Source organism: Rhinolophus ferrumequinum, chromosome 4, assembly GCF_004115265.2.
Source record: "Rhinolophus ferrumequinum isolate MPI-CBG mRhiFer1 chromosome 4, mRhiFer1_v1.p, whole genome shotgun sequence".
In the NCBI taxonomy this organism is placed as follows: domain Eukaryota; kingdom Metazoa; phylum Chordata; class Mammalia; order Chiroptera; family Rhinolophidae; genus Rhinolophus; species Rhinolophus ferrumequinum.
Window position 1 is genome coordinate 88,315,285 of NC_046287.1, and position 24,622 is coordinate 88,339,906.

General features: G+C 38.5%; 1 protein-coding gene across 3 annotated transcripts in view; it reads right to left on the reverse strand.

Annotated features, from left to right (window-relative positions):
* The window catches only part of CDADC1 (cytidine and dCMP deaminase domain containing 1), a 37,882-nt gene extending 15,593 nt beyond the window's left edge, over positions 1-22,289 (reverse strand). Inside the window, exons 1-6 of one of the 3 annotated variants that reach the window (XM_033104102.1) lie at positions 21,682-21,701; positions 20,839-20,936; positions 13,457-13,631; positions 12,743-12,817; positions 9,108-9,285; positions 2,673-3,242 (exon numbers count right to left, since the gene is read on the reverse strand). In XM_033104102.1, coding sequence (XP_032959993.1) covers positions 2,673-3,242; positions 9,108-9,285; positions 12,743-12,772 — 778 coding nt within the window. In that variant the 5' untranslated portion in view covers positions 12,773-12,817; positions 13,457-13,631; positions 20,839-20,936; positions 21,682-21,701. Of the gene's footprint in view, positions 1-2,672; positions 3,243-9,107; positions 9,286-12,742; positions 12,818-13,332; positions 13,632-20,838; positions 20,937-21,681 lie in introns of all 3 variants that reach the window. The other 2 variants (XM_033104100.1, XM_033104099.1) reach the window with 2 other exon arrangements.
* Positions 22,290-24,622: the final 2,333 nt, after the last annotated feature.

The following is a 24,622-nucleotide window of genomic DNA, read 5'->3' on the forward strand; positions in this document are numbered from 1 at the left end:
CCTAGTCTAATGGGAAAACAGGACCCAAAAAAGAAATGAAAAATCGCACTTAAACCAGGTAGATAAAATGTGATGCCCTCCTGACTTTTTCCCCCTACAGCCTACACAAATTTTGTCATTTTTTTGCTACCTCAAAGTATTGTAGAAACATACTTTTAATGACACCTTTCTGTATCCTATGCATTCATCATTCAAAAAGCAATTCTTAAGCACTTACTTTCAATTAGTTTTAGAATTCTGTTGTTAGATAAGGTTTTAGAATTAATTTTAATCATGTGTGTACTTTTAAAGGCAGTGGTTTAATTGAATGGTTTATCTATTAATTAGAGTGAAATAAAGTCATCAAAGCAAACTGAATGATGTGAAATTAAAAGTCTCAGTTATTAGAAGCACACTCTATCATGGGGATATCTACCTGGCTGGATGGTCCTCCATGTCAAACGATGAGATAGGTATATAGCCTAGCTCTGTGTCTGGCACACAGTAGGTGCTCAATAGTTATTTTTATCATCAATGAAGAATACAGGTCCAGAATTCCTTATCTGAAGTCCCTATATCAAGTTTTTTTGACAGCTTGATACACTTGTTTTGTGGCCACGCCTGACCAAATATTTAATGCAAATATTCATACATTTTTACTCCATACATGTAAACGTGTTTGATTACAAGACGCAGACTCCCCCATCCCCCGGGGGTGTTGTGTAATATACAGTATATGCACCATATTACCTTTCTAAAATCTGGAGAATTCTGAATTCCTTTTCATCTAGTTCTAAGGGTTTTGGATAAGGGACTGTGGACCATTTATCTTTGGATATTAAAAGATTTCCTTTATGCATTCAACACACTGTGCTTAGTTAAGCTCAGGAAAAAATGATGAGGAAGACATGGTCTCTTGCAGGGAAGAGTTCACAGTGGAGGGAGTGCATGATAGAGTTGCATCCTATTAAGATTTGGGTTCCAGGCAAAAATTCATACACAATCAAAAAAAGTATCCTTGAAAAATCTTTTAAATTGCCCATTAAGTGCAGAAGCATGGCTTTATGTACAAAACTAGGCACAGAAATAGTGGATAAATTTATAATTAGGGTAGCTAATAAAGAATATACAGAGGGTGCCAAAAAATGTACACACACTTTAAGAACGGAAAACACTGTATTAAAACTATAATATTCAATATGTACCAATAACAAAAGATGAATATAAGTCATGCGTATACATTCTTTTGGCACTCCCGGTATATGCAAATTTATATCTATACATTACTGCATTTTTAAACACTGGAATCATACATGGTATGATGAGCTGTTCTATGAGAAGCAAAAGCTGAGAACAAGTAAAAGAACAACAGATTCACATCTCCCAGCTTACGCTCCTTCTGGAATCAGCTGAATTCTCATTAACAAGGGGGAATTCATGAACTATAGCTGTAACAGCTGTTCCCATGTATGTAATGGTTCAGAGAAAAATTACTTGTAAAGTTGGTTTGGGCAAAGAGAGTAACATATAGCCCATGATACAAGATAGTCAGTCACATTACAGCAGACTTGTACCCTATACAGTTGTTTGGCATCATATAGCTTACGCCTGTGATAAAATCAAATTATTTAATAAGAATTGAGTGATTATTAACCCTGCTGAATGTCAGAACCCCTTGCAGAACTTTAAAAATTCATAAGCCTAGTTCATACCCTTCGGGACTTGGTTTAGTCTGGGCTGGAATTTGAGCACTTGTTTTTTAATAGAAGTTTCAGTGGTGATTCTGATATGCTGCCAGTTGAGAAGCTCCCTTCTACTGAAATGACTTCAACCTGTGGTCTTTGTTTAGCATATACTGTAGGCAGTGGCATATGTATGGACCTTTTATGAAGATTTTCTCTTTTCCTCTTTTCTTGGGATAAGTTAAAAAAAAAATCTTACTATAGTACACTTGTCAAATTGTACTTTATTGCTCCTCCTGCCTACATTTTTTCCTTATTTCAAAGTTGCATTTTAAGAAGTTATCATGATTCTACTTTGAAAAATCTTACATCTGTTAAGATGTAAAAACACTGTTCTATAATTGGAAAGACAGATGCCATCTTCTATCACAATAAAGAAAATTTCCAAGAAATATTTTCCTTGTTTACATATCTACACATGCGTAACTTAATAGAATAAAGTAAAAATGTTTGATTTCTCAATTTGCTGATTGAAGACACACCAGCAATTGGAAAAATCTGCCTTGGAAAAATATTCCTTTACTTTGATTCTGTTAGTTGTTTTGAATTCATGTATTGTAAAGATTTTTAAAGTTTGTATTAACTATTGAATACATATAAAATATTGAAGAATTAATAAAATGAATGATCTGGCTCTCTTTCTCTTTTTGTCCCATCTCTATTGGAGGGATTAATGAACAGCGAAACAAAAGCAAGAAGCAGAAAGAAGGGTCTAGATAATCAGGCCCTGATTTATAAATGTAGCACTAAATTATAAAGTCACAAGGAATCCTAAAACTGCGCTAAGTAAAGTTCTTTACTCGAAGGTCTCACTAGCTTCTCTCTACTGTATGACCAGCAAAACTTAGAGTAAATGAACTCTACCATAAATGATATGAACCTCACTTTACTTCTAAGATAAATACAACCCAACCAATAAGCCCCAATTTATGCACTAAGCATATAACTCACCAGTTCGATATGCCAATAACCTGGCCTGAACCATGCAGTGCCTTGCAATTTCTTGTGGCAAACTTTGATTGTGAATTTCATTTATCTGTTCGGGATTGCCACAATAAAATCCGTAGTGTTTAAAGCTGGGTACACTGGAAGCTACTGTGGCCAAAAGTAGGATAAGGTCTTTCATGTTTTGCCTTAGATTGCTAAAGTATGGATTTTCACATAGGTTCTCCAAACCTATGGTCATCAGTATTTGCTTATGTAGTTCTTCATTTGAAACGAAAAATAACACTTCATATTCTTTTATTCTTTCTTGTCTACATTTGGAATAAAAGTCAATGTTAGCATCCGGCATTGTTTTTATAATTTTTTGAATAAAGTCACACTTGTAAGAGGTCTCCTCTACAAACTGCACCATATAACACACCAAAGGCTGAAGTAGGACACACACATGGGCCCGACTGTTTGATTTCAATCTTTCCACTGCTTTGGCATCTAACTTTGCATCTTCAGAGCTTGAAGCCTCAGAAAGCAAACTTATTTCTGGATCGGCAGGCCAATACGAAATTCGGTTAACTCCAGCTGAAATATAAAATATGAAATGTAGCTATCAGATATATACTGAAATTAAAAGTTTTCATGATAAATCCACATCATTGCAGTAGGTCCAGAGGTCCCAGTATAATAAATGTCTATTACCTAGTCAGCTATAATACAGCCCCAGGGGTTGGCAAACCATGGCCCACAGGCCAAATCCAACCTGTTGCTTATTTTTATGGCTTGGAGGTTAAGAATAGATTTTATAGTTTTGAATAGTTAGAAACATAAAAAATAAGAATACAACACATAAAAATTATATGAATATCAAAGTTCAATGTCCATAACTAAAGTTTTATTGAAACATGATCCCACCCATTTATGGACACAGTCTCTGACTGCTTTTGCACCACAATGGAACAGCTGAGTTGACAGATGCTTGAGCAGCTGTATAGAACACTATATGGACTGCAAAACCTGAAATATTTATTATCTGGCCCTTTATAGGAAAAGGTGGCCAACCCCAAACGGGTTTTTGTGGTATTTGTGGAATCACTGGCTTTGTTAAGTATGATCCCGACGCCCATTGCTGGGACTACAAGTAATCAAACAGCTGCTTTTAAAAAGATCCTAGCCATCAATTGATAGTGTCTAGAGTTTTGTGTCTGAGATAAACTATTCAAATGCATTAAAAATGTAGCTGTACTCGGAATTCTTCCTCTGGGAAGCTATTCTAAGAAAATGTTCTAAATAGAGACCAAAAAAAAAAAAGCATGGATAAATTTAGTGCCACATTGTTTAAAACTGTAAAAACACGGAAAAAATCTCAATGGACAAAATAGGGGAATGGTTAAACAAATTAGGGTCTTCCTCATAATAAAATATTATAGTTATTCAAAATGTTCACAAAAAACTTATACTGTGAGGGCAACAGTGGAGGGGGGCAATATTCTTTTTTTTATAAGTCCACAAAATTAAAATCAGAACAATAAACTAGAAGGAACATTTTTCAATCAATGTGACAGAGGAAAGGTTAATAATCTTTAATATACAGAGAAGATTTTAATTCATTAAGAACACATATAAATTGACAAGAGCAACAAGGCCTCAAGAGAGACCAAAAGATATGAACAATTTACAAAAGAGAAAACACAACTAGATAACAAACATATGAAAAAATATTTTAATTTGTATTTGAGATTCAATGATGAACATGCCTTATACAGAGTAAAGCACTCAATTATTCACCAAGTAATTAGTGTTTCACAGAAAAGAGACGCCTTTACTAGTATCTCAGTAATGACAGCGAGGAGAGACATTTTTTATGCTTGTGCCCAGAAGTGACTGGAGAGAGAGTCACAGAGTGTTGTGCATTCCAAGTAACAGATGCATTGAAAAGTCTTAAGTTGAACAAATGCACATTTCTACCTACTCTCTGCTACTCCTGACTTACTGTGTCTTGCTTGGGCTGTAAAGCTAATATCAGAGTGTTTCCTCTGGCTGCATTTCACTTTCCCTCTGTTGGAGTTTTCATGATCCATTTCCTAACCAGCAGTGATCATCAATCTTTCATCTGAACATCCTGGTTGCTTCTAGTAATCCTGATTCAAGGAGAAGCGGGGATGACTAAGCTTCGAATAAATATTCCTGCCCAGTGACAAATGCTACAGCAGAAGCTTTTCAATTTTTTTGTCTCAGACCCCATTACACTCTTAAAAATTAACGAGGACCCCAAAATGTGGATTATATCTACTGATATTTACTGTATTAGAAAATTAAACAAAATTTTTAAAAATTTTATTAATTCATTCAAAATAACAATAAAGAACCCATGATATATTGATATAAATAATACAGTTCAGTGGAAAATAACTATATTTTTCAAAACAACAACAAGAACTAGTTGAGAAGAATGACATTGTTTTAAATGTTTACAACTATTATCTGGCTTAGTAAAAGACATCTGGATTCTCAAATCTGCTGCTGCTTTCAATCTGCTGTGATAGGCTGTTTTCATCAAAGCATATGAAAAGTATCCAGCCTCACACAGATACGTACTTGAAAAAGGAGTATTTTTAACAGCCATTTCAAGTAGTAGTGACTATTCTTCTTTGACACTACATAAATATTTGACAAAATATGGTGTTTTAAAGGTTAATTACAATGTGAAACCTGCAGTCACATCAACATATTTTTTGTACTATTCTGTTGAAGTCCATTAGTCTACCTTGCACTTAGAATGGCTCTTTTACTCATTATATGATTTTGTAGCATTGTGCATTGGTCATTTGAAAAACACTGGTTTACTGATTTTACAATATGGTTTTTTTTGTTTGTTTGTTTGTTTTTTACAATATGTTTTAAATTCTATTCATTAATATCACCACCAATCTCATTCAGAAAAGTCTTCACGTGTTGGGAAAGCTGTAAGTTCATGATGGTGGATGTAAGTTTTTCAAAATTTTAATTTTCACTTGAAGACTCAAATTTTATCATTGGTAACAAATACTGTCAGTTGTTTCCCTGGAAGTGACAGGTCACATCATTCATTTTTGAGAAAATGTCTGCCAAATAGTCAACTCCTCGGTTTGTCAGTTCATGGTGTTCCATGAAAAAAGTGGATAATTCAGTTCATGACTCAAACAATTGCCAAGGTGGTTTTCCATAAGGCAACCTTCATATTTAGGTTTGTAGCAAAAGTCTACCCCCCATTTTCTCACACAGAATAGTATAAAGAAGTGTACTCAAGGGTTGGGATTTAATAAAATTAATAATTTTTACTGTTTCATCTAAGACATTCTTACATGAAACTTTTAACTCCAAGTATGTGGCCACGCAGAGGACGCTAACTATTACTGCATTCTGGCCATGAAGAGTACAATGATTTCTACTGCCTTGATTCTTACTGGGCAACAGTAGTTTTACCCACCAGTTTTGGTACTATTAGTGTAAATGTAGTAGCATTACGAAAATAGTTTTGACTTTATGAACATCAGGAGTCCACAGATCACGCTTTGAGAACCACTGTGCTTTGGAAATGCTTGCTATGTAGCTGACGTAACAATAAATGTAGCTAATGTCGCTATAGCGTGGGGTTAAATCATGCCACTTCCAAGATACAACATATAAACCTAACCTAACCTAGCACTTTTATTTATGTATGGGTCTAACACTAACATAAGCATTTCTATTGTAGGACCTTCCTGCTTTTCCACACTTCATTCTCTCTTGCCAGGTTTAAATGTCTTAACTCAAAGACATCAAGCAGTGGTAACTTGTACTCCCCTATTTTTCTAATTACGGCTCCGAGACTATTAGGACTGCTTTCAGCATAGTCAGCTCAGCGCAAAACACAACTATCTTTCATTTATTTTTTTTCTCCTTTGACTCTAGATCAGTCAAAAAACGTTTTGGTTCTTTCACATTCTTTCCTTTCTATATCAATGCGACCCTCTGAATCCTATTTTATACCCTGCCTAATGCAACAGTCTACTAATCATGCTCTCAACCTCTTTTCTTTCCATGCTCCAATTCACTAACAAAATGACAATAACAATAATAATTTTAATGTTACATCCTATTCAAAAATCTTCAATGGCTCCACATTATCTATAATAGGATTTATAGATCAACTAACACAAGTGGTAAAATAAATATGCAATCTTCCCAGTTAATTGGGAAAAGGAGAAAAAAAATGCCACCACCACTATCTTACCTATCTTCTCTACCCATAAATGCAGGGGAAAAACTATGGATCTAACAACTATCCCAGACACCCACCTGCTTTAAATACTTGTTGCAAGCCAGGAGGCTCTAGCACCTGCCCATTGCTTCCACTTTTAGCTCAAGGGTCCTGCCACCAATCTGATCATTACTCTTTAGACTATGATGTAAATAAAAATAGCTCTTCCTCAAAACAAGTTTAGGAATTCTGTCTAGAAGATAAAGCCCAAAGGCCATACAGTTTTCCAAAGTTCTCCACTAAAGTCCCAACCTGTCATCATAGTCCATCTGCCACTATTATCTCCCAGAATAATTCTCCATTTCAAACACTGACCCCCAGAACCGTGCATCTCACAACTTGATAATCCCACATGTGCTGTCCCCCTGACAGGAATGTGTTTCTCCTCCTCTACCTCTGACCCAACAAGATGCAGCTGAACCCCACAGCCTCTCACAACATGCCAACCTGCAGGGATCCCCATTTCTCCTCTAAGCTCATATATCACTTACAGCCTGTATCACTCATCTGGTGCTAGATGATGTGTTACATTAAATTGGTACTTTTGGCCCCCAATAACACCTTGAGGGAAAGGATTAGGAACTATACTAGCCGTTTTTCCCAGAAGCTCTACGAAAGAGGCTTCTTTACATAGGCACAATTAATTAAATCTTTCGACATTGGCAATTGAACTCAAACTCCAAACCCTCTCTCCTTCCCAGATGTCTAGGGGGTGAGGCTGAAAGTTCTAACCTTTTAAACACCTGGATGTTTCCCCTGGCAACCAAGCCCCATCCACCAGGGTTTTCCAAAAGTTTCATTAACAAAAACTCAGGTGTGGTTGAAAAGGGGCTTGTTATAAATAACAAAAGACAGCTTTTATCACTTGTAAAATTCCAAGGGGTTTTAGTTTGCCAGGAAGGGAATGAAGACCAAATCTATAATTCACATTATAAGTCACAATTTCACAGTGTTTATGTAAAATATATTTTTTTAATGGGAGAATGGTCAGCATATTTATCTGGGGCAAAATAGGATCATAAGCACAAAATAGTGAGCAGCCTGGTGAGGCAGAGATGGATAGCTACACATTAATAATTTGTGCTCCTTCTTCCAAAGTGCAGAGTAGTCACTGGGAGGCAGCTGCCCAGCCAGAACTATAGCTCCACAATGTATATGAACAGAAATGATGTGTGTGACTTCCAGGCCAGGATTTGTACGAGCAGGTATGCCTTCTCTATTCTCTTGCTCAGTCTGGATGCAGAGGACTCAGGCCCTAGGGATGACGGCAGCAATACGACAGAAGATGCCTCCAATCAACCACATGGAGAAAGTTGCCCGCTGCTTAGCAACATGTGCATTTGGCTATTATAGTAGTCTCCCCTTACCCGCAGCTTCGCATTCTGTGGTTTCAGTTACCCACAGTCAACCATGGTCCAAAAATATTAAATGGACAATTCCAGAACAAACAATTCCTAAGTTTTAAATTGTGTACCATTCTGACTGGTGTGATGAAATCCCTCCCCATTCCATTCCATTCCACCCCGATGTGAATCACCTCTTTGTCCAGCATCTCCACACTGGACATGCTCCTCGCCCATTAGTCACTCAGCAGCCACCTAGGTTATCAGTTTGACTGTTGCAGAACCATAGTATCTATCACAGTGCTTGCGTTCAAGTAACTCTTATTTTAACTTAACAGTGGCCCCAAAGCACAAGAGTTGTGATGCTGGCAATTCAGATATGCTAAAGAGAAGCTGCTTCCTTCAGGTGAAATGGTATGCATGCGTAGGAAAAAACGTAATATATATAGGGTTCAGTACTATCTGTGGTTTCAGGCATCCACTGGGGTCTTGGAACGCATCCCCCATGGATAGGGTATGCTACTGTACAGAGGCATAAACGTCTAATATATTAAGCCACTGAAATTTTGGCGTTTTTGTTATAGCAGCTAACCTTAGTCTAATATCTGAAGCACCATCTAACTAGTTAGGACTCATAAAATTCTGAGTATACAACTGAGACCAGAATCTATGCTTTCTTGACTCTTCTTCTTAGAGTGTATCAAACTGTCTTCAGATATCTTTTTAAATTTCTAAATTATCTCTGTGGTATTTAAGCAATATGTTTGCACTGACTGTTCTCAGATAAATGCTAGTAACCCCCAACAAAGTCTTATACGCACTTACCATTTACTATCATTTTCAAACAAGCAGAACATGGCTTTCTGGAAAAATAAAGATCACAGTTTTTCAGCCTTGACCCATGTTTTATAAGAGCAATTTTCCCAGCATGTAAATCTTCACTCGAACAGTGAAGACCAACAATCTTCATGTTTTTCACCACCACAAGACCAGTTTTCTTCACCTACATTACGATACAAAATAATAACTTATTAGTATGATCATATCATGGATTATACTTGATTAATAAAATAAAAATTTTGTTTACTTCTTTATCTGAACACAGTTCAACAAATGCACATTTTTCATTAGATCCCAAAATTTTCCTCAATGTTTCATGTTTATACCAGAAATGTTCTAAATCTAGGGTTTCTTAACCAAACAGTTAAGCATTTAATTATCATTAATTTGTCATAGTTAAAAACGAATACATTTTGACCTAATAAAGGGCAAGAATTAAGTCAATGTGCTTTGTTTCTTATAGCATCTAGTCTAGAACTGTTTAGTATTAAGCTTCTAGATGGTCATAAAGAAAAATATGATAAACTCTGTGATTTCACACATGAATAAGAGAAGCCCAGAAAGTTTACATGACCCACAGACGGTAAAAGGCAGAACTAAAGCAGAGGTTGTCTTAAATTTTAACATGTTTTAAATACTGATTAAAATAAAGGTAATTATCAACTTCTTTCTAAAAACTGCCTCTACCAATTTGTAGCACGATGGCAATCTAGAGTAATGTGGTTAGGTGCCACCTCCCACAAATATATATATTATTTATAATTTAAAAAGAGGTTTTTAAATGCACAGTCAAACTCAAAAGAATGGAAGACATACTTTCAGGTGTTAGAAAGGAAGAGAGAACTCAAAGCCAGAGCAAGTAAGCTTGAACTATTTTAGCAGTTTCTCACCCATTGCTAGTAGATTGGGCTAACTCTGCTTCTAAACCCTGGAGGCTGGGGACTGGCTGGAATGCAGAGTTGTTACTTTAACCCTAAAGTGTCCTAATTTATACAGATAACTAGTCAAAAAAGCTAGTGTAACAATATTAACATCAGATAAAACAGACTTAAAGGGCAAATCAGTTCTGTGTAAGGCACAACATAGTCTAGGCTGTTTTCACAGCGAAAGACTAAAATAAAGTAAACCTGATCCTTGGGTTTGGAACCCACTGTTACAATGTAAGGGGAACTTGGGCTGAGAATAGGGTATCTATTATTCTCTACTCCTTTACAAAGGGATTTTACTCTATGGTTCTTCTCAATAGGACACATCCAAAATCAATTTACAGATCAGACCAAAGTTATACTAACTAAAATTGTCAAATTTCAATGTCAGTTATGAGTATAAATATTTGACACTATGGAGAATAGTTTGTGAAATGCCTAAAAAGAAGGAATAGATGAGATTTTATAGAATTCCATTTCTGAGTTAACCAACCACCTCCTAAAATATAACACTTAAAAGGAATACAAAATTTTCATTTGTAATATTTATATCCAAAAATATATCTATAGAATATGAAAGATCTATGTATATTGGCTTTTAAAATAAGCTTTAAATTTACCTTAAATCTGTGAACACTTTCCCCTGCCTATCCCAAAACTTTTTAGAGTTTTATGTTCCTCAAAGTATATGTTAGTATCTACTTCTGAATACTTCCAGCAAGAATTTTTTTTTAATTGTAACTTTGGAAAAGAAGTGATGAGGCCTTATCAAAAGATGTCAGTATGTAGAGCTCATTTTATTAAACTCAACCAATGGTGACCAATTGAAATGGCTGTAACTGAATGATTTTAGTTTTAGATGTTCCAAGCAGTTAATTGGACAGAAATAAGGCCAGAAATCCTGACCACTAAGACTTTTTAAAAAATTGTTCCTAATAAATGGGAAGCATACTCATCAATTTATTTTTTATTAGGCCAAATTTATCACTTTTTTGTCGAGTCCTTTTTTCCTCAGAAAATATATATTTTTTTCATTTTGCTTCTAGCTAAGGCCAAAATATCAAGTTTGAGACAAAGATATTTTCCATACGAAACTTAAAACAAATAAAAGCCTAAGTTGCATTCCATTTCGGCACTTCTACTTACTGCAACTCCCCGAAATTCCCAGAAGACTGCATCTTTTCAGTGAGTCACTGTTCTGGATCCTGATTTTGCTTTACTTCACTAACATCTTGGCAAGTCGTCTATGTAATCCTACTCACAGAGTTTTACATTAACACATTGGCAAAAGAGGGCCATCTGTTTTGTATATGAACTAGTATATTTACTTAAATGGAGAGTCACTGCTTTTTTACCTTTGCTTTTCTTATAAAAACATCTAACTACTTTGAGACAAATTATTTCTATATTCTTATTGGGCATTTTAGAATCTGACTCTCAGAACCAATCAAGAAATCTCCAGAAATGTATGTCAGAATCAAGGCAACTTTTTTCAAAATATACATGTTTTATCCCTACTCCATACTCAATGAATCAGAACCTCTCTGGAAAACGCAAAAAACGCAAAAAATTAAAATAACAAGTAAATACTATGCAATGTTAAAAAGGTTTTATCTTATTAGGTCTAGGCTTTGATTTTACCCTACCTATACACTAGTAAGGTAGGCTGTTACTGTTTCATGGATGCTGACAGAAGACTTGAAACTCCTGTGTCACAAACAGAAGACTGTATCACTCACAGCTCAGCAAGCAGCATGACGATGTTTGTGATGGTTCCCCTGCCCAGAAATCCCACATGAGTCATGCAGATGGGCCCACATGGCTTCCTGGACATGGACTCGGTTATATTATAGGAGAGGAACACCAAGCTTGGGGATTCTACTGTTTTATCCCAAACAGTAAGCAAATCCACTCTTTGTCTCAGAGCAAGACATTACCTCAACCCCTTAAGGTTGCTCGTTACAAACACAACTCTGAGAAATGGCTGAGCAGTTACAGCCTTGCATTCTTCTTTTTTTTTTAAAATTTACCATCTTAATCACTTCTTTTTTTTTAAGATTTTATTGGGGAAGGGAAACAGGACTTTACGGGGAACAGTCTGTACTTCCAGGACTTTTTCCAAGTCAAGTTGTTATCCTTTCAATCTTGGTTGTGAAGGGCACAGCTCAGCTGCAGGTCCAGTTGCCATTGTTAGTTGCAGGGGGTGCAGCCCACCATCCCTTGTGGGAGTCAAACTGGCAACCTTGCGGTTGAGAGCCCACTGGCCCACGTGGGAATCGAACCAGCAGCCTTCGGTGTTAGGAGCACGTAGCTCCAACCACCTGAACCACCAGGCCAGCCTGCCTTGCATTCTTTAAACCAGCAAGATGGGTTGGAATTTGAATCATGGAAGAGTGTTTCTCAACACACATGAACCAATATGGGAATGTATCAGGAGTTAAATGTGAAAATTAAAAAAAAAAAAAGCAAGACGTAGTAGCATATTATAGAATAATCTGGGGGGTTTTGTTGTTTTACAAGAGAGACATGTACAGTCTTATAAATGCACAGAAAATTTTTAGAAGAATATACAAGAAACTCCTTTGGAAGTGGGAACAGTGAACTAGCTTATAAGAGGGATTTTTTTCCTACTTTATACCATTGTTTTTGTTTTATTTCGAGCACATATGTCTTTTTTTAATCATAAAAATTCACCTGTTTTTTGTCCATAGATATCCTGGTCATCTCTTCATTATCTCCTACAGGTCCATGCTTTCCCTCCTCCTTTTCCTAATTAAAAGAAGATTAAGGGGGGAAAAGATTATTATGCAAGAAATAATTAATTCAATATTTCCCATTTAAAGGCTGGTGTCCTTGGCTTTGGACCAATTTTTTTTTTTCTTGATGAAACTCTGCACTGACTTCCTGCTTTGCTCAGATCATGTTCAGACGACTTAACCTAATAAACAAGGCCTTTTTATTCTGAGCTCTACATACTTTTCCAAAACATAGAAGGACTGGAAATTGTGGTCAAAAAATAAAATTCTGTAGTTTAAGATTTCAGAGTTGGGGCAGTTTTGAGCAATGGAAAAATCCAGACTGTGGCCCTAGCTAAGAAGGGCCAAACAGGTCTAGTGGAAAATGAACTGGACTTGGGAAAAAACTATGTAGCAAAAGCATTAGAATATGGACTATGGTGGGGAGAAAAATGGTCCCCTAATGACCTCCCTGTCCCAGTCCCGGGAGCCTATGGCCATGTTATGCTACCATGTTGCCAGTGGAATTAAGGCTGCTAATCATCTGACCTTAAGGTAGGGAGATTATCCTGGATTATGTGGATGGGCCCAATGTAATCACAAGGGTCCTTGCAAATGAGAGAGGGAGGCAGGAGTCAGTGCCAGAGTGATGCAACGTAAGACTCAGCCTGACATTGCTGGCTTTGAAGATGGAGGAAGGGGTTGATGATCCAAGGCATGTGGGCAGTCTCTAAAAGCTGAAAAAGGCAAGGAAATGGATCCTCCCAGAGCTTCCAGAAGGAATGCAGCCTGCCAAATATTTTGATTGTAGCCCAGTGAGACCCATTTCGGACTTCTGACCTCCAGAACTGTAAGATAATAAACATGTATTGTTTTAAGCCACCAACTTTGTGGTAATTTGTTACAGTAGCAACAGGATACTAATACAGGGATGTCCAAAAGTCTCCTCTAAAAGTAAAAACTTGAAGTAGAAAGTTTTGAACCAGGGACCAAACTCCTTCATTTATTAATTCAACAAATATTTATTGAACCCTTGCAATGTGCCCACCATAGACAACTCAGGATTTATGAATACAGGAATGTGACAATGAAGTGAGCCGGTGATTAGGACAGCGTGAGAAAGCAGAATCCTGTGAGCCCCAAAGTAGGTAAGATGTGTAATAAGTTGGAGAAAGTTTGAAAGTTGGAATGGCAGTCTTGATGCATACTGACGTCTTAGTATGACGAAATAAATGCTGGATGATAGAGGAAAGACCTCTAAGAAGTTTACAAGAAAAGCCATGTCCTGGGAATGAAGTTTCTATTTAAGCAAAACAGAAACTGGAAGAGGTTATGATGTTGGTGGCGAAATGGTGGGCGTGTGTATGGTAGTAGTGGTGACAATGATTATATGAGTGATAAATAATAACACTAGCTAACATTTACCGAGTGTTCACCATGTACCAAGCCCCAAATTAACTTTAATCCTTACAACTTTACAAAGTAGCTACTATTGTTCCCATTTTACAAATGAGAAAATTGTGGCTGAGAGAGATTAAATAACTTGACCATGGTCCCACAGCTAATAAATGGGTAAGCCAAGATCTAAGCCCCAAATCCATTGTCTTAATCATTATGCTACACTGCTTCTGTTCTGGAATAGTACAGTAAGCCCCTAAGTCATGCAAATAAGGTAGAAGACAAAATGGGAAGAGTTGGGAGAGGGATAATATGTGATGTGTAGAGAAAAATGAGATAACAGTACAGCTATTCTAATTCCTATACTAAAGTAACATTCAGATAATTTAGATAACTCTAACTTAACTAAAATGAAAAATTATGAACAAATAGGAGAGAGAATTAATTTTAAATGACAGCCATTTTCAATAGTGCTTGATTTCTATCCCAAAACTTCTAATTGTGTGTTTTTTCAACAGAAGTCTCATAAACAATATTTTATCTTCCAATCATTTATTTAGTTTTGTACTAGATTCTTTAAAATTATTAGTTTTTACACTTGATGTATGCCTTACTGAAAATTCCTCAAGGAGCACCCATACACCATATCTATTTGACAACATACAAAATCTCAGATATCAGTTATACAGTCGTCCCCTCTTATCTGCAGTGGATGCCTGAATCGGCAGATAGTACCAAACCCTGTATCTACCGATTTGTCCTATGCATAATACCTATGACAAAGTTTAATTTATAAATTGGACACAGTACGAGATTAACAACAATAACTAATAATAGAACAATTATAACAATATACTGTAATAAAAGTTATGTGAATATGGCATTATTAAAATAAAGTTTATTTGAATACAAGTACTGTGATATTGCAACAGTCAATCTGATAACTGAGATTGCTATTAAGTAACTAGTGGGTGGAGAGCACATACAGCGTGGATTTATATCCCGGACAGCATGAAGCAGGATGGCACAAGATTTTATCACACTACTCAAAATGGTGTGCAATTTAAAATTTATAAATTGTTTTTCATGGGAATTTTCCACTTAGTATTTTTGAACCTCAGTTGACCGAGGGTTAACTGAAACCACAGAAAGTAAAACCATGGATAAGAGGGGACTACTGTATTCAGAAAGGTTGTTAGTTAACAATACACTAAGGCTGTTAAAAATTACAGTTGAAATGGCCAGTAATAATGGAATAGACATGGTACATTGATACAATGGAGTGTCGTGCAATCATTAAAATGATTAACAAATACATATAGTACATAGTATGTGCCAGGCACTACCAGTTTTACAAATACGAAATCATTAATTTTTCATAAAAGCCCCATGTAGTATGTACTAGTAACATTTCATTTTACAGATGAGGAAGTTTGCACAGAGAGGTATGGTAACTTACCCAAGTTTACACAACTAGTAAGAGGCAGAGGATTTGAACCCAGGGAGGCTAACTACAAAGCCACTGGCTACTCTTAAACCATTAGACTAAGTTGCTGCTCCAATGTTTATAATAGTATTATAGCATAAGCATTTTCCTATGCTCAGTGAAAAAGGCAGGATCTAGAATTAAGTGATCTCAAATGAGTAAAGGGAATAGAGAAAAAAGATTGAGAAATAGCACAAAAATTGTCAGTTGTCTCTAGGTGGTAGAATTATGAGGAATATTTTTCTTCTGTCCATTTTAGAAATAATAAACATATATATTGTACACTTGAAATCATGTAACTTTACTAACAATTGTCAATCCAATCAACTTTAATTAAAAACAAAACATATATTACTTTGGTAACACATAAACTTATTGTATTTTAAAAAGACAATAAAGTTGTTAAAGCGTCAAAAGCAATGTTTCCAATACAGTTATATGTCAAATTGCGTCTTAGAGTTTCTGTGATTTACTTTGTATAGCAAAAGCAGAACAAAGAACTTAAGTGAAACAAACATTAGTTTAGCTTAAAGAACATTTTCCTTCTCTTAATGGGAAAAAAATCTTAACCCTATGAACACCAGACACAATTAACACAGGAATTATTTAATTTAATGTACCTGTCAAAAAAAAAAACTTAATTTCAGCATAGAATGTACTCTTGATACATTATACATATAGATAGATATAGATATAAATATATATGTACAGTATACTAATATATGTAAAAACTAAAATGAGATCAAATTTTGATATTAAAAAAGTTTCTTCAAAATTAATAATCTCTAATGAAGGGGTTCAGAACAGGCCTCTCCAAGATATGCTACTTTGGCATGTAAATTATTTTCAGCTGAAGGCAATTGAGACCCTGCAGGCTCACAGGAAACTTTTACCTCACCCTTAAAGAATTTAATATGGGGACTTGCCCATAATAAAAGTTAATACCACAAATAACTTTTTATGACCAATCTATAGGGCTGGGCAAACTTCTAGTTACTCAACATCTGCTCTTATCGTCCTGAGAATGACCTTTCTCCCCTCTGAAGCCCTGAGGCGTCTTACCTCCTCCTTAAGTGAGAATATCACATAAGCCTCATTTTTCTTCCCTGTCTCTGAACCTCTCATCTATGTGGGGTTCCCATACATATGTGTGTAATTAAATTTGGTCATCTTCTCTTGTTAACCTGTCTCATGCCTATCTGATTATTAGGCCAGCTGAAAGAACCTAAGAGGGCAGAGGGAAGTTTCTTCCCCTTGACACTAACAAGCCCAACTTTTTAAATGCATGTTTAAAAAGTCTTAAGTTTCTAAACATTTACTTCTAGTCTGTCTCTTCAAGATGAATTTTATCTGCAAAAAAAACCAAAAACAAACCAAAAACACCTGACAGCCTGAAAATCTTCTACTTACACAAAATAATACTAAGCTATCAAGAAGTAGACAAATAAAAGGACTTCAAAACCATGAAGAAAATAAAGAGCTTTCTCAAAACCATTAATAATATGTAGACCAGGGTGGGGTTGGGAGTGTGGTTCACAAGTAGCGAATGAGAATGCATAACATTTTTAATAATGTTTTAGTATTTAGAAAACATTTCACATAGGAATTTGAAGAGCAAACTATTCCAAGACATATAATTTTATCATGAAAAGTGAACTCCCTATGTACACACAGATCTTACCCCCTTCACAAAATTTAACTTAAAATGGATCACAGACTTAAATGTAAAATGCAAAACTACAAAACTTCAAAAGATAACATAGAAGAAAACCTAGACGACCTTGGGTATGGCCATGACTTTTTAAATACAACCCCAAAGGCATGAGCCATGAAAGAAATCATTGATAAACTGGATTTCATTAAAATTAAAAACTGCTCTGCAAAAGACAATGTCAAGAAAATGTGAAGACAAGCTACAGACTGAGAGAAAATATTTGCAAAAGAAACATCTGATGAAAGGTTATCTAAAATATACTAAGAACTCTTGAAACTCAACAATAAAACAGACAACCCAACTAAAATATGGGCCAAAGACCTTAACAGATACCTCACCAAAGAAGATACACAGATGGCAAATAAGCATATGAAAGGATGCCCCACATTATATGTCATCAGGGAAATGCAAAATGCAAATGAAAAACAACAATAAGATACCACTACATGCCTATTAAAATGGCCGAAATCCAGAACACTGACAACACCAAATGCTGGAGAATATATGCAGCAAGAGGAATTCTCATTCTTTGCTGCTGGGATTGCAAAACGATATTGCAACTTTGGAAAACAGTTTGGTTGTTTCTTACAAAACTACATACACTTACAAAACTTAACATACACTTCAGCAATCATGCACCTTGGTATTTTCCCAAAGGAGTTGAAAACTTATGTCCACACAAAAAATTGCACACAGGTGTTTATAGCAGCTTCATTCATAACTGCCATAACTTGAAGCAACCAAGCAGGTGAATGGATAAATAAACTGGGATACAGTCAGCGCTAAAAAGAAATGAGTTATTAGGCCATGAAAGGACATGAAGAAACTTCATAAATACATATTGCTAAATTAAATATATATTGCTAAATGAAAGAAGCCAATCTGAAAAGGATACATATTGTGTAATTCCAACTATAAGGAGTTTTGGCAAAGAGAAAACCATGGAGACAGTAACAACAACAAAAAAATATTAATAGCGGGTGAGGGTTTGGGGAGGAATGAATAAGTAGAGCACACAGAATTTTTAGGCCAATGAAAACACTCTGTATGATACCATAATTACAGATACATGTCATTATACATTTGTCCAAAACTACAGAATGTACAACACAGAGAGTGAACTCTAATGTAAACTACAGCCCTTGAGTAATTAGGACATACCAATGTGGTCCACCAATTGTAACAAATGTATCAGTCTGGGGAAATGTAGATAATGGGTGAGGCTATTCACATGTGGGGGCAGTGGTACATGGAAAATCTATGTCCTGTTCCCACAGTTTTACTGGAAATCAAAAATTGCTCTAAAAAAATTAAGTCTTAATTTAAAAATGGTGAATTCTCTAAGTCCCTATCAAAATTCTTCAACGCAATCCCAATAATTACAGGATACAATCTGAACTCCCTAGCAAGGTATAAAATAATTTTTTTTTAATGATCTCATTCCTGTATGTATACCTTTCCAAACTCATCTTCAGTATCTTACCTCTACCCAACTTCACCCTCTGACATGTGGACCACAAATTCTCTCACTCCTCACTTTTCCATATGCAGTCCCTTGGCGTGGCAAATGTAGATGAGAGAGACTGTTCCACGACATGACTACTGAAAGCTGGACCTGGGCCACAATGGAGGTTGCTTTCTGCAACACTCTCTCCCACCCCCACCCCCCATCCCTCACCTTAGAGATTCCTCACCTTAGAGACTGTCTGATAGTAACTAACGTTCATTCTGACATAAGTCAGAGCCCCTCTCCTGCCTCCTGCTATGTGCTGGCTCCTGATCAGCCATATACAGTAGAATCCACATACTCAAACACGTGACTAACATGGTTCCCTGAAAATAAGACCTAGCTGAACAATCAGCTCTAATGCATCTTTTGGAGCAAAAATTAATATAAGCCCTGGTCTTATATTACCCTTTTATCCTTTTACCCTGTGGAGTTCTCTGGTGCCGGCCACGTGGTGCGGGGATCCATTTTGTATTGCAGCCGCCCAAGACATGCCTTGTCTGTAAGTCTCCCTTAATAAACTCTGTTAATCACCAGACTGCAGGGGCCAGCCTCTTTTTTCGGTCTTTCCCTGCCTTCCACTTCCGGAGGTAGATTTTCAGTCTCAGAGCTCCTCCCTGGCTCTGCATGTACTATGTAACAGCAAATATCAACTCATTCTTCACGTCTCAGTGCAAATGCAACCTACCCTGTGAATCCTTCTCTCACTTCCCCATTTAGAGTCTGGTCCTCAGTCTTCAGTCTTGGTAGCATCTCTGCTTATATTTTATAAGAGTTGACTCTACCATCTAATAGTATCTTAATTGTTTAAATGCCTATGTTTTGTCCCTATTAGAAAGAAAGGACTACGTCTTTTCTTTTTGTATCTCCAGTGCCAAGCACACAACTTCATTCACAGTATAGAAGACATCAAAAATAAAAAAGGGAAAGAAGATGGCTATGAATGACTTCATACGAGTATTACGGGAATTTAAGGATTGACAAGTCTTTCTGTGGAAAATCTGAAGCTACCTTTCAGCAGAATATTAGCAAGTTGGATACTTCAATAAGCACATGCAGAATACAATTATAATTTTATAAGCGAAAAAAACAACCTATGCTTTAAAAAAGACTGAAGAAAAGCATCAAAATGTTAAGAGATGTTGTTAGAATGGTGAAACCATGGGTAATTTCCCCCCTTTTGCTCTGTTTTCAAAGCTGTCTTAAACGATTCATTTAACCTAATACTATTTTCCATAATATGATTTTGGCCCCCAAAAAATTAATGACAGCACTCTAAACTTCCAAATCTACCAAACCAAAATGGTGAGAACCTCGCACCATGCCAATCCAAGCAAATGATGAGGACATAGCACCATGCCACCCCAAGGGTAGGAGAAAGAAAAGATGTAGGGTGTACATACTTCTAATATATTAGCTTTTATGATTATTCTTACTATACATTCTGAACCTATTTTGATCATCTCGTGACATCCAAAAAAAGGACTACTGACATGGAACAAGAAACCAATTTGCATTCATAGATTACCAATTACAATGGTGGATACTAAGGTCTATACCAGGTAAGATAAAACATGGTCTCTATCTTCAAGTAATTTACAGTTCGGCGGGAGAGGGGAAAAACTACCCATATGAAATGCCAACAGTATACAATTGAGTGAAAAATTATGTGGTATAGATAATAATCTGGTTGGCCAAATCAACATATAAATACCATTAATACCTGATAAACAATGGTACACTCAGAGAGGATAACTATTCTATTTTTAGACTGGAAAGATGAGCTTTTAGAGCTGGGAATTACAAATATCACACTAAACCGCAAAGATATTTTGCAAATTGTAAGGTTTTTGAGTTTGTTTTTAAGTGTGACACATCCTGAAGCAGTAAAATCAAATTTTACACCATTGATTTTCTAAGTGGTTAAAATTATCTGAGGAAAAACTATACCTGAGATTTTTGTCTTTGGGCTTCTGCTGCTGGGAAGAGTTCCATCCAGAGGCTGAGCAGTGTGAAAAGGTTGACTTTAGAAAGCCTTGGTATTTGACCTACAAAAGAGAGGGCAGACACTTTAAAATTTTATTAATGATGAAAATAGGAACTAAGCTCAATGCCACTTGGGTGCTTCAACTTTAGTTCAGCTGCTTTAGGAGGAAGAGAAAAAGGATAAGAGGACAAGAGAATCAAAGCGCTTTCTTAGCAGGACACTGGCTGCAACCTCATTGCAGCGACTTCTTCCAGCACTTTCCAAAGTTGGGTCGTCTTTCTCCAGCCCTCACACAGCAGGGGAAGAAAAAGGTACTAGCTACGGGAACAATCTAACGGAACTCATGAAGAGTTTTTGAATCTGATGTGGTCGTGGAGTAAGCTTTTCTCGGGCTGTGGCGTTGCAACAAGGGCAGTGGTTGGAACACGGTACTAAAAATTCGGTGGCCTTGGAGAGTAAAGCAGTTGGAACATAAGAAAACGTCGCGTGCGGTTAATTTGGAAATCAAGTCAAAAGCACGGTTTGGGGAATTTTCGGGCTCGTCAATCCCCGAAACCCCAGCTCTAGGTCCAGGGAGGAAAAGCAAAGGGGGGGGGGGGGCAGTGAGCGCGACTTCAATAGTAGGTGCAGCCAGGCCAGGGGTTGCAAGTGACTGAGGCAGGGACGCGCCAGGAAGGCGCGATGGCACATTCTGGGGCAGAACTGCAAGCGAAGAGGAAGGCGGGGAGCCTGGAGTTGAACCGCTGCAAAGGCACAGGGCAGAGAGAGAGGGGGCGGCGGTGGGGAGCCGGGTCCGGGGCACTCACCGGTCATGCTGCCCGTCTGGGTGCTGACTGACCGCTGGGCCCCCGCGCTCTCCAGATTTTGCATCTGCCCTGCTTCTTTCATCCCAAGCCTAGAGGCCTCTGCTGCCCTGAAAACCTCTCCCTGTTAGGCATGATCTTAGCCCCAGATCCTCCGCCCCCCGCCAACTCCCAGCAGCTGTAGAGCAAAGGTCAACCCGCCGCAGCCAGATGACGTCGAAGCCCTGCAGCCACTTCCGGGCGCGTTGTATGACGTCGCAGCAAGATGGCCCCGGCGCGCGGGGCTGCCCCTCCCGCGGTGAGCTGCGGGGTGAGAAGCACTAGGCGATTAAGTCATTTGAAGCCCGTATTGGGCTGTCTTCTTTGGTTTTGCAGCAGTCAGGTCGCTTGAAGATGTCTTGGCTCGAAGTCCCAGGGTGTGAAGTGACAGGGCGACGAGGCCTAGTCAGACTTGCGAGTTTGGAGCAGAGAGTAAAGGGGAATTGAAAGGGAATCCTGCCCCACCTGTCAAGGTCAAAGTCTTACGAGAAGCTGGGAGGCGAAAGGGGTGGGAGCTGGGCGGTCCAGGTGGTTGTTATCATCAGAGATTAGCCGGTGCTGGGGAGCTCAGTGCCAGGACCGTCACAGGGACGTGCGCCTTCTTACCAAACACAGGAAAACAGGAAGAGGTGAAACTGCTCGTGACAAAGGTGAGGGGCGGAGGCGGTAGCAAGTGGAAAACCTACACATTGTAGTTTTGTGCCCAGCGCATTTTATTTTATTATAAGTGTCCCTGGCTTAAATCTATGAAGCCCCTCCCTCGCCGGTGACTCAGAGCCCAGTTTCCATCACCAACCCGTTCTGTTATCACAACTTGAAATACTGACAAATAACAAGACGTAAAAACTGCTTTTTGAAAGCAAAAGCTGAACGTTATTAAAGTACATCATTTTGTAAAGGACTGAAGTGATACTCAGTGTTCAAGAGCCTGGCTGCACTTCGTTAATTTTCACTACTGTATTTCAAGCACATATAGTAGCTATTTTCCACAATTTATTTATCCATGTTTGAGCCCAGAGACATTTGGACCATCTCCAGCTTTATGCTGTTGCAAACAACGCTGCTATAAACATTTTTATATACGAGGAGTGATCAAAAACTACAGTGAATGTTAAAATTATTACAGTAAAAGACACATTGCCATTAATCCCCCTCAAAATACTCCCCCTCGCTTCACACACACTTATCCCATCATTCTTGCCTCTTTCTGAAGCAGTTCTGGAAGTCCTCTTTGATGAGTGTCTTTAATTGTGCTGTCGTGGCTGCCTCAATGCCCTGAATTGATTCAAAACGTTTATCTTTCATTTTGACTTTGGGGAAGAGCCAGAGGTTGCACGTCACCAGATCTGGTGAATAACGCTGATGAGGATACACCGTAATGTTTTTGACGGCAATTGCCATACCAGAATCGATGTGTGACATGGAGCCTTTCGGTTGTGATCAACAAATAAGGTGAATGCTGCTGCCAAGTGCCATCCAATGGAAAGGCAGGGATCTTCAACATGGGAAGTGGCACATGGAACCTTAGTAACAGTGTGTGACAAGTTTCAATTTGTTCTGTGCAGTCAGTCAGGTATGAGCTACAGTTGAGAGGTGTGTTTTGAAGTGTGCAGTAAATCATCCCCCATAACGACAACGCTTTGTGTCACACATAGTTTCTGGTGTCATGCAGGGTGTCATGTGGGGGTCTCTGGTCCCACTCCCCACATAAGAACACAGAATATGGTTAGGCCAAAAAGGAACACCCACGGAGCCATAGATAGGAGAGTCATACCACTATAGTCTCGCTGGCGACTGGGTTGGAGACACAGGAAGCAGGAGCCACACTATCCACAACCTGCCGTCCACTTCTCTGCCTGCCAACCAACCTCACTTGCTAGCTGCAATCCACCATGCTAACTCAGCCACCATCTTCTTGCTAGCCTGCATTTTCTGCTACCATAGCCACGGCAGTTGTATTAGTGCCCAATGGCTCACTGGTTACAGCTGACAGCCAACTAGCCACAGCTGATAGCCATCCAATCAGTTGATAGCCATTTACTACCTGAGCGAGCACCTTTCCATGTGAGGCCGAGAGCCTGGAAACTGCACTCCTGACTCTGTCCCCACACTCCACCTCTACAGGGTCTCGCTTCACAATCTACGCGACAAGCAACGTCCGCGAGAGGCCCTGTGCAAGGAGCCTGGATGTGAACGCAATATCCTGGACACAGTCAGCCTCTCTGGGCACAGCCAGGGTTTCTCAGGGCACCACCAGTCCTGGGCACAGCCAGACTTCCTGGGTTTCTTAGGGTACCACCAGTTTCCCCAGGCACAGCCAGGATCTCTCAGGGCACTGCCACTCTTCTCTGGGCACAGCCCGACTTCCTGGGCTCAGCCAGGGCCTCTCAGGGCACCGCCACTCTGGGCACAGCCAGACGTCCTGGGCTCAGCCGGGGTTCTCAGGGCACTGCCACCCTCTCTGGGCACAGCCAGAGCCCCTGGAGACAGCCAGGGCCAAACATCCGCCAGTTCCACTACATGGTGGTACGTTCCCAAGCAAACAGTCAAGCAGTCCATTAAATTAGGGATGGAGTCAATTCCCCATAGTCCACAGTCATTCGCCAGGGCTGTGCGTTAGCCTCACAATGTGTGCCCTCTCCGCAGGGCGAGGGCTCCAAGTCCTCCCCAACCTGGGGGTGAGGGCCTCAGCAAGCACTTCCCAGTCTACAGGGCTGCAATGACTTTCGCTTTCTCTGGCCTCTGCTGGTTGGAGAACCATCCATATCTTCCCACCCCTCAATGGGGGCCCAGCTCTCCGGCAGCTGCTCCTCCTGGTCTTCCTGAGACAGCTTTCATACGTATAAACTGCTCCATTACCTTTCGGAGAGTTTCGGCGGACACTGCACCCTGCTCGCTGTGCCAT